The sequence below is a fragment of the Pelecanus crispus genome, chromosome 12, assembly GCF_030463565.1.
Source record: "Pelecanus crispus isolate bPelCri1 chromosome 12, bPelCri1.pri, whole genome shotgun sequence".
Lineage (NCBI taxonomy): Eukaryota > Metazoa > Chordata > Aves > Pelecaniformes > Pelecanidae > Pelecanus > Pelecanus crispus.
In genome coordinates, this window is record NC_134654.1 from 17387142 (window position 1) to 17404114 (window position 16973).

A 16973-nucleotide genomic window follows, 5' to 3' on the forward strand; every position below is an offset into this window, starting at 1 on the left:
GATCAGCGCTCCCCAGGGAGGGTTTTGGCTGGCTCCTTCCCGAGGATGCTGCACAAGAAAAGGAAAGCTTTCCTGCCTTTCCCTGCCACCGCTCAGCAGGGGCAGACCACAGTCTGGCACGGCGCTTACAGCTCTTAGAAATCAGGGCTGTTAACAAATGTGCAAGGCCATAATCCTTTTGCAGCAGTGATGATAACAAGCCCCAATGCCTTTTTTTTTTCCATCTTTTTTTTTTTTTATTTTAACAAACAGCTGCGCCGGTAAGTCCCACTGTGGGAAATGAGATGGTGAATGATTTCAAGTGCAGTATTTACATCCCCTGCCAAACCCTTCACATCTGCCCAGCTCTGCCATCAAGCCTCCATCCATCTGGCCAGGAACAGCAGGTCCTCCAGCCTGCCTGCATCGCACAAGGGCATTTCCTTCCTGCGCCTGCAGTGCCAGCTGCCAGGGATGCTGCTCAGTAGGGAAGGGCTTGAGTGAAAGCACTGAAAGGAGGGTGGGGTTTTTTTGTAGTGCACGTGAAATGAATTCCCAACATCTCTGAAAGCAGTTGCTTCCTGCCTGAGATCTCATGTGCTGAAGGGGTGATGAAATGCTCCTTGATTTTGTACCTTTTCCTTACAGCCCTGCCACTGATCCAAGGAGCCCAAGGGAGTTTGAAGCCAGCTGGGGTGGGGGCAGTGGGTGCTGTGGCTCCCGGAGTCCTCTAGCAGTGCTGCCTTGCTTGCTCCCCTTCTCTTCAAGTCCTGCAAACTCTTGATCACAGCACCCATGGGATGAGGCAGTTGCAGTGTCCATGGGTGGGTATCCTTGAGTGGGGACATCCCACGCTGCCTCCCCAGGTCTGTAGAGCACTCATTGCCCTGGGCAAGATGCCCTGGCTGCAGTTCCATCTCTGCAGCAGGACCAGCTGTGGCTGGGCCATCTGCTCTCCAGTGCTAACCCCTCTGCACCCAAGCGATGGCCACGTGCACCTCATCTGCCAAATGCCACCTCTGTTTCAGGTCAGTGCGGTCGCTGGCTGGACTGGATGTTTGCTGGAGGTCCAGCGCCAGCTGTGGAGAAGGTGGAGCCATGCTGTGAGAGCTGCCAGCAGCCTGCAGCGCTTGCCTCACTCCCCGCTGATGCTGCAATGCTGCCTGCACCCACTCTCCTCTCCCCCTGACCCTCTTGTTGTGTGTTCCCCCCACAGAGTGCGATTGCCATCCCGTGGGTGCCGCCGGCCAAACCTGTAACCAAACCACGGGCCAATGTCCCTGCAAAGACGGTGTCACTGGCATCACGTGCAATCGATGTGCCAAAGGCTACCAGCAAAGCCGGTCTCCCATTGCCCCCTGCATAAGTAGGTGGATCGCTCTTTCGATGTCTGTAGATTAGAGATATTAACCTTTATAAAGCCACAGAAGCCGCTACCCAGGCTGGGCGGCTGCTAACACCACTGCATACATGCCAACGGGCAGTGCTTGGGGGACAGAGCTGCCTGGGTACCCCTGCCAGCTGCACTGCCCACAGTAGGGCATATAGTCTGAAATTCACCCCTAGCTTCCAAGTAGCTCATCTGCCTGGTTGTGTGGGTTGTGTGAGTGCAGCTACAGCCCAATTTGCCAGTAATTTGATTTTGCTTCACAGAGCAAAGGTGCCCCGAGAGCACGTTTACTTTGGGGTACCACATCAGGTCTGGATTCTAAGGCAGATCACTACAAACAGGTTTTTCTCTCCAAAATCAGGCTGTGCTGCACTGGCACAGAGCTTAAATCAGAGGAGCTGCTGGTTTGATGGAGTTGGCATCACAGTAATGCAGCCAATAGCACCTGAATTGCTAAAGGGGATTTTACACTCACACAACCCACCCAAAAACATGTGTTGTTTTACCATTTGCTTCCTTGGGTTTGCTTTTTAGTTTGCCTTCCCAAGGCTGCTCTCATCCTCTGCTCTTAAAACAACAGCAGCAAACACCAGGCTCCCAAAGTCTCCCTGTTGCAGCATTTGTTCTGCAAACATGCACATCCCTGCTCAGTCCCTGTCAAGCGCTTGCTGCCTGGGCAAGGTGTGCTTTAGCCCAGTGCTTCTCTCTTCTGCTTGTTGGTTTTGCTGTTGTTGGATCATTCAGTAGCTTATGCACCTTGCGAGAGACATCTCCACCTGACCTAAAAAAAAGAAGCATCACAGTTATGGTGCCTGGGACGGGCAGGGAAGGAGGTGCTGCTCCCTTCGAGGTTGACTCCCTGCTGCTAAAAGGGGGGGAAAGGCCCCATGGGAAAAGAAAAGTGAAGGTTGAAAGAATTAAGTCTGTTGGGAACCCACAGTCTGCTCCTGCACTGTCCCCTCACAGCATCTGCCTCTCAGGATGGCCATTGCCAAATTATGGGGCAGATACCCTTTCTCCACCTTCTCCTGCTGAAGAAAACATACATTCCAGAGTGGTTTCTGGTCACTTGAGATTCATTCTTCCCCGTGTCGCAATGGGACGGCAAGAGCTCAAACCAGATGCTTGTTTCCCCAAGATGCTACAGTCATGGCTCCGGTATGCTTTGCAGCAAGTATGCGCAAAGGTTTATCGTTAATCATTCCCCAGGGCCATGGTAAATCAGAGAGTAAATTGTTCCTTGCATCACCTCCCTTGGGATTCATTGCACTAAATAAAGACAGACACAGAATTTCAACACAATCTAGCCAGGGGTTTGGAGCTAGGCTGTGCTCACGCCAGCTGCCTAACCAGCGTGCTCAAGGATGCCCGCTGGCGTGAGCCTGGCAGGGCTGCCCTGCCCTGGCCCTGCAACCCAGCCACAAGCCTGGCACTCATGAGAGCCCCTTACTTGTGTGTCACTGCAAAACATCCTTTCCAAGGGGCCAAAAATTTTGGTCAGAACATTTTTCAAACAATGCTCTGTTCTGGCTACCAAGCCGCTGTGCGGTTGTTGGGAGTTTGATCTGCACGTATGATGCTAAAACAATTAAAATGAGGATATAAGCAACTCACAATTCTCTCATCCTAAAAAAACCCAAACCAGCACATTTTCATCCTTGACAAATATCAGTCAGCATAACCTACAGGGGTGGGGGGAAGTGTTTCACACATATTTCATGCATGTGTGGTGGAGGGCACTTAGTCTCCATCCCTACCTGCACTGCTCTTCCATCTGGCACTGGGAGGGCACAGGTACACTGCACCTAGCAAGGGTCTGTCCACATTACCTGCAAGAGCACAGTTACTCTCTGATTTACCACTGCCTAAGTCCCAAAGACTTATAGCCATGCAAAAATCACCTCATGGGGAATAAACAAGACACCAGCGGGGTCTGTCTGTACAGCAGCCCATGCAGACACGAGCACCCATCCAGCCACCCATTTCAGGATGGCTGTGCTGGCTGTTCATATACTGCCAGATTATGCACCATGTGTTTCACATGGGCTTGAGCCTGTGTTCAGTTGCATGAGGGTGAACTACTCAAAAAGTCATCTAATGCAAATTGGGCTGGACCCCTACAAGCTGCTGTCACTGCAATGCAGACAGACCCAAGCAAACCCTGTCTCCATAGCTGGGCAGGTTCCTAAGAGCAAAAGCAGAAGGAGGCAGATGCCGAACCCCAGCTGGTGCCTAAATTCCACTTTCAAAATGGACTGGTAGGATGTTCTCCCACCAGGATTCCCAGGGATGCACAGAAATAGCAGCACTGTGACCTAAACTTACAAAAGATGTCAGTCATGAGAGCTGCATATGTGCACTGGGGAAAAGAGATGGTCTTGCCAAAGTTGGGACCATATAATGTGCTCCATCTGCAGTCAATCCTTTTTACTATCAGCAAACACAGTCAGACTTGGGCATGAAGATCCAGAACATTATGTGGTTTCAGCTATGCAAAGCCAGCCCCAAATCAAAACCAGGGACCATTGCATTGGCACCAGATATGTTTGTGTTTCCTTTAAATGTGTGTACACTTGTGTGTACGCTTGCATGTACACTTGCATGTACATGTACACATGTACACTTGCATGCCAGCAGATGGATGTAATACTTTACCTGCATTCTACCTCACACAAGAGGAGTAGTAGCATTGTCTCAGACACGGGTGGAAACAGCAGCTGGAAGGGACAACCCAAGGACAGGGAGAGGCAGCAGCGGTCCCACTGCCTGCTGGGGTTGGGCACTGCACAGCAGGCAGCCACACTGCCCTGCCTGGCTTATGCACCCTTCGAGCCCCTGCAAGAGCACCCTTCACCCTGGGGTACAAACTGGGACCTAGCAATTGCAGCAGGCTGCGTCTGGGCACCGTAGCAATTGCTGGCTGTTGCACCATATCAATTACCTGGCTGGCTGTACCTTCTTTTATTCTTAGCCACAAGCCAAAATTTTTGGTTTAAGACTCCTTCTCCACACCCTCTTGGGAGGCCCAGTTCCCCAGAGGGTATGGTCCTGGTGTGCTGGTTCCTGGGGCTGTTGCAAGGCTACTTGCTGTAGCACATGGCTGGGAAACACCCCTTGCTGGTAGATGTGGTTGGGAAGGGCAAACACGGTGTGTACAGGGGCCAGACTCTTCAGAATCTGGAATAATGCCTCCTTCTTTTATCTTCTCTCCTTTCCTGCCTGCTTCTTGCTGTCCTGCACAGAGATCCCAGCTGCTCCCCCCACCACTGCCACGAGCAGTACAGAGGAACCTGCAGGTATGTTGTCTTTTCTTTTAAAGTATCTTGATGGTAAATGTCTTTTGAGCAATCATCTGCCTGGCATGAAATTGCATTAAATTAATACATAAGTTCTGTTGTTTGTACTGGGACAAGTGGTTTCCTTTTAGGCCCAAAATGTCCAAGTGTTTGAAACAAGTGTGCAGCTTCCCAAGAGATGGGTGTTGCTAGGATCACATGCAGTGTAGGAAAGATGCAGAAAGATTTTCCCAGAGGTGGCTAAATCTATAAGCACACAGGGGTTACCCAAAGTGGGACCAATGTTTGATGGAAAAGAGGTGAGGACTCAAGACTACTGGTTGATTATTAAAGTGCAGTGGTTACCTACTCAAGTAGAAGAGCCCTAAGAGGGTAAGAGAACAGTCCAGCTGAGTTTTTCTGGTGGAGGAGGACTAGAGAACCAAAAATCCCCCAAAAGAGAACAAAAAACCTAAGTGTTTCTTACTGCTGCATATGAGCATTTCCTTTTTTTTTTTTTTTTTTTGCCTAGATCAGTGTATTTCTGGTGCTGAGCAATCTTAGGTGCTGATGTGACCTGTGTACATTAACAGCAATGTGTCTTATGTCCAGCTTGGTGGTCCTTGGGGTGGGACATGGCTGTGGTTAGTGGCAGTGCTGGGGATGGTTGTGCTCAGATGTGTCTCAAAGCCAGTGACTGTAGGAGCCAGGGAAAGTATCTTAGCTCAGAGCGGGAGGTCCTGCAGCAGCAGGTCCTGCAGTAAAAGGTCCTGCAGTAGCAGCTGCAGCCTAGAGACAGCAGTGCAACCCTGATGGATTTGCATCACCGTATTTATGCAAGCTGCAATACAGAGGATCGTCCTGAGAAAGCTTTGGCACGTCACGCTGCGTGTATCCTCCTGTTTCCCCTGTCTTTGTCCTTGCACGAAATACAACCCATGCAATGCTGATGTGGGGCTTAACACATCTCCTCGTAAGGCCCATCTCCACCACCACAACTGCGCTGACAGCCCACCATCCTCCCCCCCCGGATTTACACCCCCAGAGGGATTGACACCTGCCCCTGCCATGTCACTGAGGGACTTTCCTGTCCCCAGGTCCCTCAGGGTCAGATGGGTCTGAGCAGGGAATGACGGCAGCAGCCAGAGGGCCCTGGAAAACGGTGACTTATTTGGTCCTGCTGCCCACAGATTCCCAGGGTATTTGAACAGCACCATGGCTGTGAAAGACACGGGGTGTAAAGGCTGTTTACTTTTATCTCACAAGTGTAGGAGGGTTCATAAATTAAGGATTTTGTACTAAAAGTGATAGGCGTCACCTTGAATTGAACTCGCCCTGTGGCGGTGCTTTTCACACAGGCTGTGGGTGTTGCTGTATGCTCAGGAGCTCTTCCCGGGATGGGAAACCCAGGAAGCAAATGGACAAGGCCTTTGGTCACCAGTGTCACGGGAAGGTGAAGCCCAGGGTTTTCTGTAGGACTGATTTGAAGGAGAAGTTCTGCCACTTGTAAACACAATAGCAGCAACTCTGTGCTTCAGTGTCTTTTCTTAGGCTGGTATGAGCAAGAAATATCTTGCAGCCTTGGGTTTGCACCTCTTGCGTTGTGTGTGCTTCTTAAAGCATCTCTACTGACCTGCAGGGCAGAGAGGAGCATGAAGACACACCAAAAACCTGCCCCAGCCAGCATGCTTCCAGCTCAGGTTCTGGTGACCTGCCTTTTTGCTGCTTTGCCTTATCACTTAGGTGCTGACATGAGATGTGAGGTTGGGTGAGGCCATCACAATGAAGTATTGAGCTATTAGGAATAGAGACTGCCCTACCTAACCTGAAGCCAAGCAGAGGCAGGTCTTCTCTTCCTTACAACGCTGTTTCCTGACAATACTAGCCTCTGTTACCTGCTTCCATTAGGAGAAATCTTCAACCCCAACTCCTCAGGGGTTTAATTACATGCACACACATAGTGCATCTCACCATCTTCTTTCAGCCACCACAGAGAGCTCCTCCCCAAAGCTCCCATTAAACCTCCTGTCTTGTCCTGGCTACAAAAGGACTCAGTGTGGCGATGTCCCCACCTTGGCCAAGTCCCTGGGACTGGCAGGCACACCTCAAGTCTTCTCACAAGCATCGTGAGAGCTGGCAGCTCCTGTAACCTCTGCAACTCCTTCATTTATCCCAATGCCGCAATTCGGTGCAATGTTGTAGGTGCATCCCAGCAGAGCCAGCTAAATGTGGTGGATGCATGGGGTACAGTGGGCTTCCCTCTCCCCATCTCGTTCTGTGGGAAGTAAATTTATTTCTGCAACTCCCTATTTCACCCCTTGCTATAAAGGAAGCCCAGGGTCTAGCTGAGACTTTTAGATGCTTAATTGAGGGCAGGTTTTTTCCCATCCACAGGGACCGTGCTGCTGCTATGTGGAAGATTTATAGGCAGATAGAGCATATCAGCTAGTAGTTTAAGGATCAGTGAGACCTCCAGAAAAATGTGCCCACTGCCCTGCTGAGTATGCACTGCAGAAAAGGCTCAGTCCCAACTGCACCACTCTGAGGCAGAAGGTGGATGGCAGCAGAGCAGGATCTGAAGGGTTTACCTGGATCCCGCTGGGACAAACTGTGCTCCACAGTGTCATCACATTAAATTGAGCATCTTCACCTGTTCAATTTATTGACTGACCTTTGGGGATGGGGCCTTTGGCACTTGGCATCACCATTTATGAACTGAACATGTCAAGTGGGGAGTCAAGCACTACTCAGCCCTTGCAACCCTGCAGGGCAGTGCTTTCACCCTCCATCAATTAACAATAAACCCAAGCACTGCTTAAATGCAAAAGCTGAACAGATGAAATAGCAGATTTCTCACAGGCTCCTGCTATTTAGCAAGGACTTGCAGACAAAATGTTCTGTCTCGTGGCCTGGGAACACTGCGATTTTATGCTCCACACCAGGATCTGTCTGTTCCTCCCCCCACAGCCTCCCAAACCTGCTCTGTTCCCAGCCTGTGGCAGGGATGGCAGAGCAGACCTCTCATACCACGATGCCACTGGGTTTATCACAGGCTCTGCCAATGTATGTGGATGTTTGGCAGCTGAGGAGATGCAGAGGTGGCTTCTCACAGCCCTTTCTGAAAGGAGCTTGGTTCCTGAGATGCAGTCATGTGTAAAGCTACAGTGTCTCCATGCTGGAGTCTCCTTGCACCATCGCTGTCCCTGGGAGCAGAAGCAGCCCCAGCGCTCACACTGGGCACCTCCTAGCCAGAACCTCATTCTGTGTGGATGAGCTTCGTAGGGTGCTGTGGTTTGGTGCAACAGAGAACCCAGGACCCTGGGGAGTCCTGTCCTTTCCATCCACCCCCAGCATCAGACAGTCTGTCTGTCCCTGCCAGGGACTCTTTGCTTGGTGGTAGTCTTTCCATGGGGACATAGATCCCACCCTGCATCTGCCTGCCCTGGCATGCTCTACTACCCACCAAGGGTCATTAGGGGTGTGGGGGGGATGCTGGCTTTTCCAAATCACCCTTGGGTGTCTGTGGTCCTTGGTGGAGTCTCCTTTCCTTGGGCTCCTTCCTACCAGGGGCAAGGGCATGTCCCACCCAGTGTAGCTGCTCCAGCCCTTTCCTAAAGGCAGGACCTGGCTCATTCCATTCCCTCCCCTGGTCAAGGTCAGGGTGCAGGGCACAGGGTACATTTCTGACTAAATGATTGCTTTGCCCCACCCTCATGGTGGGAAGCATCCCTTAGGTCAGCCTTGCATGCAGTTTGCCCTGCTAAGCCACCTACCAGCCTTGGAGCTGGTGGCAAGAGGTGACACTTGAGCAGTGTCCCTCAGTTTCAACTGGCCACAGGAATCCCTCAATGCTGTTTTGCTGCTGTTAGGAGCTCATTTATCTGGGCATGTCCCAGTTCATCAGTGTATAAGGGTCTTTCTGAGGACATTCCCTATTATTCACAGTCTTTTCCCTGCCAGTCCGCATGTCCTGTTGCATATTCCCAGAGCGTGACCACAAAAGGGATTGAATACAGGCGAGGGCTTGGAGGAAGCAGCATTTATCCACACCTATCAGGCAACATCCCGGCTGAAAGGAAAGTGCTGCCAAAGCCCCAGCCCTGCTGCCCCCACGATTCACAGGTGGGGAGCAGTTTGGGGGTGACACATCTCCCACCTGTGTGCTCCACATGAATACCAGCATAGCCAGGGAAGCAGCTCCTTTCTGTGAACTCCCTGCGTTGTCCTGGGCAAATGCCAACTGGGGCAGCTGCATTCGGCCATCCCAAATTCCATGTGCCACCCCGATTGGCCACAGCCCTCATCAGTGCCTGCCCTGAGTTGATGTGCTGTGGCAGTGTGACCCGCAGCAGCCCCGGGCTGCGAGTCACGGCCACCAGCTTGGTGCCAGGCACTGCACCAGGTGGGCTGGAGCCAGTGCTGGGCTATTTGCCTGTGTGGCCCCTTGGCTGGCCAGCAAGCAGGGCCAGGGTGAGTAAGGCAAAAGCATAGAGCCTACAGTGATAGGGCCCTTGAGCAGGACAAGGGCATGCACAGCTTATTTTAGGCACCAAACGTGGACACTTTGGTGATGAGCAGGTCCCTGTGTGCCAGTGGGGAGACCCAGGTTCTCCCTGCCACCTGTGCATCTGCCTAAGAGAGTACCTGTAGGGGATGGCTGTGGGGATCAGAGGCGTGTCACCTTTGACCAAGGCTTTGGATAGGTGTCTGAAACTCCTTCCAGCCTTGCTACAAAGGGACCGTCTCTCCCTGGTGCTGCTGGCAGGGATGCAGCCTCCAGCCCTGAGCACCCCAACAGATGGGGGTGGCAAATAGCCCCATCAGGGAAGGAGCAAGTCCCATAACTCTGCATCCTTGTCCCTGAGGGAAAGGTTATTTAGGGCTCTGCCCAAGCCCAACTGGGTTTGCATAAAGCCTGTAACTGAGAACATCTCAGCAAGGTTTGAGACCTCCCTTCAGCAAAGGGACACCTCGCTGGAGGCTGGGAGGGGGTTATCCACAGGCTGGGAGCAAGCCCGGTGTCCCTGACAGCCTGCAAGCCATGAGAAATGACTCAACAGCATCTCTTGGATCTCCGCATCACTGGAGGGCTGTATCTCCTGCTCCTGCCCGGGACGACTGGGCACCAATCCACCTCGCGCTGCCTCCCTGTGAAAGCCCAGTGGAGTCTGAGCCAAGCTGAGCAATCTGATGGGCCTGGTGTACAATCATAATTCTTCTCGCAGTGATTTTTATTGGAATTTTTAAGCACCATCTTGTTCAGGGAGCTTGAACCCTCCATATTTCATTCCTTCCCCTTGGCGGGGAGCATCAGGCAGTCCCAGATCTCGGCATCACTCATCTCCCACCACCACCCTGAAGCATCCTGCTGAAATTCATTGTGTTTTCTTGGCAAACCCTTAAATCGGTGTGTCTGCATGCTAAAGCTCCCATGATATGGGAACAAAAGGGTTATAGAGCTGGAGAAAGAAATTAGTGGGAGATTTTGGGTACAGCCGGTTCTGCGAGAGATGCGAGAGATTTCCTTTGCTTGTAGCTACACAGGACAGAAAGCACTTTCCTCGCCAAGAGCCAAGTTAGCATCACCACCACTCTGAGTCAATGAGTAAATTTCTAAAAGAGCATGGGCCAAAATTGGCTGTGATACAAGGGATGGAACAATGTCAGCTTTGGCATGGGGGGTCCTGCCTGGCTCCGCTGAGCTCTCAGAGGTCCAAATCAATTTGGGGAAACAGTCCAAAAGTGAATTGTTTAGATGAAATGCATTCATGCTCTCCCATGCCGGGAGATTGGAGGATGAGGAGTGGGTGCTTCTCATTTTTGTGACCAGGCAAGGAAAGCTCTTGCTACCACCCTGTCCTTTTCTGGTCCCATTCAGAGATGCAGAAGGGACCACAGTGAAAGGGAAAAAAAAAACCCAACAGGGTGGCGGGAGAAGGTTTACAAACCTGCCGGTCAGTCATTATCTTATCTAAATCAAGTCCAGACTGGCTTGGAAATTATTATCTTAGGTGGATGATTTCAGCTAGTGGGCTTAAATAAAAACAGGTGATTGGATTGATGCATCTTTGCATGGTTTTCCCCTGGAAATTGGCCTCCGCAGTTTCAAAACCAGATCTGGACTTTCCAAAAGTCATTTGGGTTCAAGGTGTTGCCTGGACCCTTTTGTTCCTGGCTAGTGAGGAACAGGCTGGATGTAAGTGCAGAAAAGGGGAAAAAAAACACTCTCAGTGATCCCTGGGGCTCCCTTGGATGTGCTGCAGGGTGCAGCTTTCCCAGAGCATGCAGGCAACCCGGCACAGAGGTGGATGCATGCCGTGGTGTGCAAGGATGATTAATACCTTCCAGAAGCAGCTCGGAGAAGGGAGATGGGCAGTCAGGTCTCTGCTCTGGAACAATCTGGAATAGTCTCAAGGAAAAAAAACAACAACAACAAAAAAAAATCCAATCCCATGGGCTGTCTGAGCCTTTGAAGACTGTTCCTGCTTCTGTGTCTCACTTGGAAAAAACACATGCAAAGGTTATGGCTTCAGTCCGGGAAAACAGAAACTTTGTAGGAAATAGTAGAAAACATTCACTTGAAAACTTTTGTTCCCCAGGGGCGAGGTCTCCATCTGCCTTGCATGGCCGGGTGGCCCCCGGTGCCATTGCAGTGCAGAGCCCCCACCACCACTCCACGCATCGTTGGGAGCACTTGGGACAAGCCACCCCCACCACGACACCCACTCCTTCCCTGTGCACCACGTGTGCACCTGCACATGCGTGCCACACGCAAACCTCCCCCTGCAACCTCCATGGTGCTCCCTGGCCCCTCCACCACCCCGCATCCATGTCCCAGCTTCAGGAACCTCCCTGATTTCTTCCCATCCTGTCCTGCGACAGAGCTGGAGGCTGTGCATCTTCCCAGGTTGCAGCTGGCTTTTCACTATTTACAGGCTTGAGCTTTGGGGTGACATTTTCAAATTTTAGCCAGAAGCCTCCGCCAAGAACCATGAATGGGGAAAACTGGCCTCTCTGATGAGTTGGTGCTCCTGTCTCAGCATCATTTGCTGGTAGTCCTGCCCTAAAAAAGGGTTGTTTTTCTTTTGTCTGAAGGTTGAAGGCTTTAATTTTTGCCTGTCCATGCCTAGATGAAACGGGGTGATGCATGGCCACCCTGGGGCAATTATGAGGGTGTGCAGCAGGATCGGGACTCATCCGTCCCACAGCAGAAGGGCAAAATGCAGATTTCAGAGGGTGGCCATGGGGGGCTCACAGCCATCCTCATAGATGGACATGGAAGAAAAGGGGTCCTTCAGATCTGCTGCCACCAGCACTTGCATCACCCCAGCAAAACCTTACCAGATGCCATTCAAAGATGAATTAAATCACTTGCTCCCACCATGAGTATGGGGGCAGTGCTTGAATATCATGGCTCAGGCAGCTGGGAGCCACCTCCTTATTTCCAGCCTCCTGGCCAGCCTGTACCCATGCATCCCTGTGGGAACGTGGTCTTTTTGGCTCCACATCTCCACTCCCAAGCAGTGGCTGTGGACCACTGTCTCGCCTGCTCATGGTCACATAAAGACTGTGATCATCACTGCAGCTACAGCTTCAAGGGAAGAGTGACATTAGGAAAGGATTATATGTACCGTAGCTCCTTTTAATAAGCTGCAGCAGCTGGAAACAAGGAGTCAATGCCATGTGAGCCGCCAGCTGCCTCCACAACATCTGCAAGGGGTGCGAGGTTTGCTAGGAAAATGACAGCATGGGGACGGGCCACTGGCATTGCACAGTGCCTCCAGTCAGGACAGGATGTGGTGTCAAGCTGTTGCTCCCCAGCCCCTTCTATTTATCTAAACCGCTGGACCAGCTCCATCCCCAGGTGAAGTCAGTGGCAAATCTCTCCCCAGTATTGCACCCACAGGGGCAAATGCAATGGGTGCCATCAGCTTGGCCAGAGAGGACCTGGCTCATCACTCTGTGCTTGGGCACAGGCATGTGAACGTGGCTTTTGGGTGGCCTCTCGAAGGGCTGGAGGAAGCAAGTCCCACACCACGCTGAATTTCATGTCTTCCCTCCTTCCCAGAGCACTGAGCAAGCAGGGAGGGAAGGGGGCAGCTCTGTTCTCAGGTTGCACCACAGTCGTTGTGTTTGGATGGTGGCACTTGCCCATGGCACCTTGCCAATGTAGACTCGGAGGCTGTGTCAGAGGGGTCGGGGAGATGTCTCTTGAAACTGCACATCCCCCTGCCTGCCATGGCCTTGGCCCCCCATGGGGTGACGGTTAGGTTGCAGTCTCCCCCTGGGCCATGGTTTTGTCTCAGAGGTGGCCCCAAACCAACCCTGCCAAAGTACGTTGAACTTGCAACCTTCCCAAATCTCAGACGGGCAGCCCCAAGCACAGTCACCCCAGCAGGTCCAGGTCTCTGCTCAGCTGGGCTGGCTGGCTGGCGACAAGCCTCAGCTGGAGGGCACGGCACAGCGACCCAACCTCCTCCAACCTCCTGCCAGCCCCGGTGTGGCTGGCCCGGCCGGGTGCTGTGCTCCCCAGGGCGCTGCACTGTCACAGGCACCCTGCCTGGAGGAGGGAGGGTTGCTCTCCACTGAGTGGAGGCAGCACAGGCTCCTGTGGGAGGCTGATCCTTGGGTAGATCTCCTTTATCAGAGGCAAACTGAAAAGAATACACCAAAAAATCCAACTTATGTAGCACCTTGCAAATTTAACGTGAAAAGGACTATCGAAAGGCATAAGAGAGTTTAGCTGTCGTGGTTTAGCCCCAGCCAGCAACTAAGCACCACGCAGCCACTTGCTCTCTCCCCCTACCCCGATGGGATGGGGGAGAGAATCAGAGGAGTAAGAGTGAGAAACACTCCTGGATTGAGATAAGAACAGTTTAATAATTGAAATAAAATAGTAATGATAATAATAACAATATAATAATGATAATAATAATAATAATATACAAAGCAAGTGATGCACAATGCAATTGCTCACCACCTGCTGACCAATACCCAGCCAGTTCCCAAGCAGCGATCACTGCTCCCCGGCCAACCCCCCCCAGTTTCTATACTGAGCATGACGTCATATGGTATGGAATAGCCCTTTGGTCAGTTTGGATCAACTATTCTGGCTGTGCCCCCTCCCAGTTTCTTGTGCACCTGGCAGAGCATGGGAAGCTGAAAAGTCCTTGACTAGCATAAGCAGTACTTAGCAACAACTAAAAACATCAGCGTGTTATCAACATTCTTCTCCTACTAAATCCAAACCACAGCACTATGCCTGCTACTAGGAAGAAAATTAACTCTATCCCAGCCAAAACCAGGCTTTTGCCAGATGATATGTATTGAAAGGGAAAAGCCTGAGGAGGTGTCTGATTTCAAAAGTTTTGTCTCAAGACCAAGAAAGGAAATCACAGAGTCTTAACTCTGCAGAATTGCAAGCAGAGTACCAGCTAGCCTTAGTTTTTTTCAGATTTGAAGTAGCGACATACCTTGGTCATCACCCAGCACTAGTATTCAATGAAAAGGAGTGTGTGCATACGTGGAGCACTAGTGTTAGTGCTCGCACATCTGGAGGGGAGCAGCAGCACAAAGGACTGGCAGGAGCGAGACGCAGGGCTCAGCAGCACTCACCTCTGGCCCGAAGGGCTCCTGGCCACCGGCCAGGCTGGGGAGAAGCTGCCAGGCTGTGGGCACAGCCTGTGCCTGCTCTGTCTTGGTGAGGATGCTCCCAGAGCCGGGGAAGGGGCATGGCCAGAGGGCATGTTGCACCAGCATAGAGAAAAATCACAGCTCTTTGCTCCAAGGAAGCACTAACTGTGAGTGTGAGCTCTGCAGAGAGCCAGGAGCATCCCACATGCTGGGAATAAAGGTCTGCACAGCTGCCTGTGGTACAACCAGGAGGTGAAATTCTCATTTCAGTCACCCTGGTGTAAATCTGGGCTCACTCTGGAGGTCTCCGGCTTTGTACCCATCCAAATGAGTAATTAATTCAGAGTATTCTCTCACTTGTCTCAGGCTGTAAGCAAAGTGATGGATTGACTGTGTGATTGATTGACTGATTGATCAGCCACAGAATCCAGCTCCCTCCTGAAAAGAGGTTTCTCATGGTGATCCATAGTGAATGGCTGTGAGCACAATAGGGGTGAGGGGCTTCCAGTGAGGAAACCTCTGGTCACTTCAAAATATTTCAGAAAGTCAGGGCGGGGGGGAACAAAAACAAAACCACCACAAAACTTCTGCTGAAATGCAGATAAGCTTCACACACAATTGCATCATGCTCTTATAATCCCATCGAACGGCTTCCTGCATACACATATCCATTCATCCCTCCATCCCCAAATCCCTCCATTCCTCCGTTCCCACATCTCTTCATCCCTGCATCCCTCCATCCCCACATCCCCAGCTTTGGGACACTGCCACCTCGGGGACCATCATTATGACACTGGGGGGACCTGGGTGCCCACAAGCCCTGGGCACCATAGCCAAGCCATGAGCTTCAAAGCAAGGACCTGCAAGCCCAGCTTCAATGTCAAACCCATCTAAAAAAATAATAATGATGATTTTGAAGTGAAATGAACTGATTCTATCCCCTTCCTGGGACATTTCCAGATCCTGATTCCGTTTGGCAAAACAAAGCACTTGTCCCCAGCACCGGCTCTCTGTTGCCGTGTTTTCCCCAGAGCGGAAAGTCTGATTTGCCCCGGCTCTTGTTACATCCTGCCCCCACATCCCGCGCAGCACCCGCTCGGCTGGGGAGCTGGTGTCAGGCCGGGAATTTATAGGGTGGCCAACAGTCCCGAAGACAAATGGTTTCCTATTAACGTATTTAATCATGTCAACTGCGGCTCTCGGCAGGGCTGTGTCCCCCGGGGGCGCTGGGAGCGGCAACCCTGGAGTTCATCAGTGGTTGGAGTCTGGGGACACGTTTGCAGCGGGGAAGAGCTGAAGGGGATGAAGAAATGTCGGGGCTGGCACCCCACGTCCCCCATGTCTCCTGGGGCTCAGCACTGGGTTTGGTCCTGTGGGGAGGGGGTAGGAAATGTGCTGCCAGTCCCTGCTGCTGGCTGCTCCTCAGAGAGGGGCAAGGAGTGTGCAGAGGCAGGGGTGGATGCCCTCTAAAGCTCCAGTGTTCATAAAGTGTTTTCCAGCACTTTAGTGTCTGGCACAGGTGGGCTGTGCAGGTGGCTGCAGCCTGCCTGCTCACTCCCTTTATATCTGGGAAAAATTGGGATGCTGATAAGGCCACAGCTGCTATGGGCACCCATGCCCCAAAACATCAAAAATTGCTCAGGCCCATTCCCTCTCACCCCAAAACTGGCAGCAGGCAGCTAAAGAAGCAGGGACAAAACTCACCCCAACTCACAGTGGGGCTCGGGTGGTGCCTGGGGGTGGTTTCCCCACTGAAAGCAGCATCCAGGGGTCCCAGGGCCAGACCAAATAGGCAGGACTACATGTGTGCTCCGGTGGCATCCGAACCATGCCCAGACCCAGTTGCTGGGATGCCACATCAGGCCACGGCTCGAAATAGGGTGGCCGAGCACAACGTGCCATGGCAAGGGCAGCTCCCCACAGGTGCTGGGCAGCCCTGGCCATGTCCTGCGGGGTGCTGGTGGTCCCGTCGGAGGGGCTGGCACCAGCTGACCCCCCCAAAGCTGTGCTGGATGCTGCCGAGGTGGGAAGGGGGCTGTGGGATCCCGCGAATCACCCAGCCACTGCTTTCCACCCGCTCCAGGCGAGAGGCTTTAATCTAATTACATGCTTTATTTGCGCCAATTTGTTTTTCAATCAATCTTGTTCAGCCAGAAGAAAGGAGGCTACTGTGGGCTCATTTGCACCTTCTTGTTCCAAGGGAGAGGTTAATGGCAGTTATCCTCGATGGAGATGCCTGCAGGGCTGCGGACCTGGCCCCCGCTTCGCAGGGGCTGCCTGGCTTGGTGCACGGGTGGGTTTCAGCCATCTCTTCCCCCAGCACCATGCAACAAGTCCCCGGTTCAGGCACAGAGCAGCCTCGCCACTGCCTGAGGATGTCTTTGTAACATGCTGTCTTGTGAGGACCCTTTGCAACCAGCAATGTGCTGGTGGCCCAGGTCGTGGTGTGCTGCACCAGGCAGGCAGGGCTACAGGCAGGGCTGCAGGCAAGGGTCAGGATACTCCTGCCAGGTGGCCCCAGGGAGTCCTGGGGCTGTCCTGCAGAAAAGATTTTGTATATCTGTTGCCAGGGGTTTCAATAGGGTCCCAGGGAAATGTTAGGGTCTACAGGTCACCAAAAAAAAAGTGAAAATAGCTCACCATACTTCTCCTGCCCAGACAGGGCTGGGGCAGCTCGCTGCCACAGTGGCTGTGCT

The 16973-nt window shown here is 52.3% G+C and overlaps 1 protein-coding gene across 1 annotated transcript in view; it reads left to right on the forward strand.

Moving 5' to 3' along the window:
* NTN1 (netrin 1) overlaps positions 1-16973 on the forward strand; it is a 106205-nt gene that overhangs the window by 71283 nt on the left and 17949 nt on the right. The window contains exons 3-4 of the mRNA XM_075720073.1: positions 1196-1345; positions 4612-4665. Coding sequence (XP_075576188.1) covers positions 1196-1345; positions 4612-4665 — 204 coding nt within the window. The remainder of the gene's footprint in view (positions 1-1195; positions 1346-4611; positions 4666-16973) is intronic.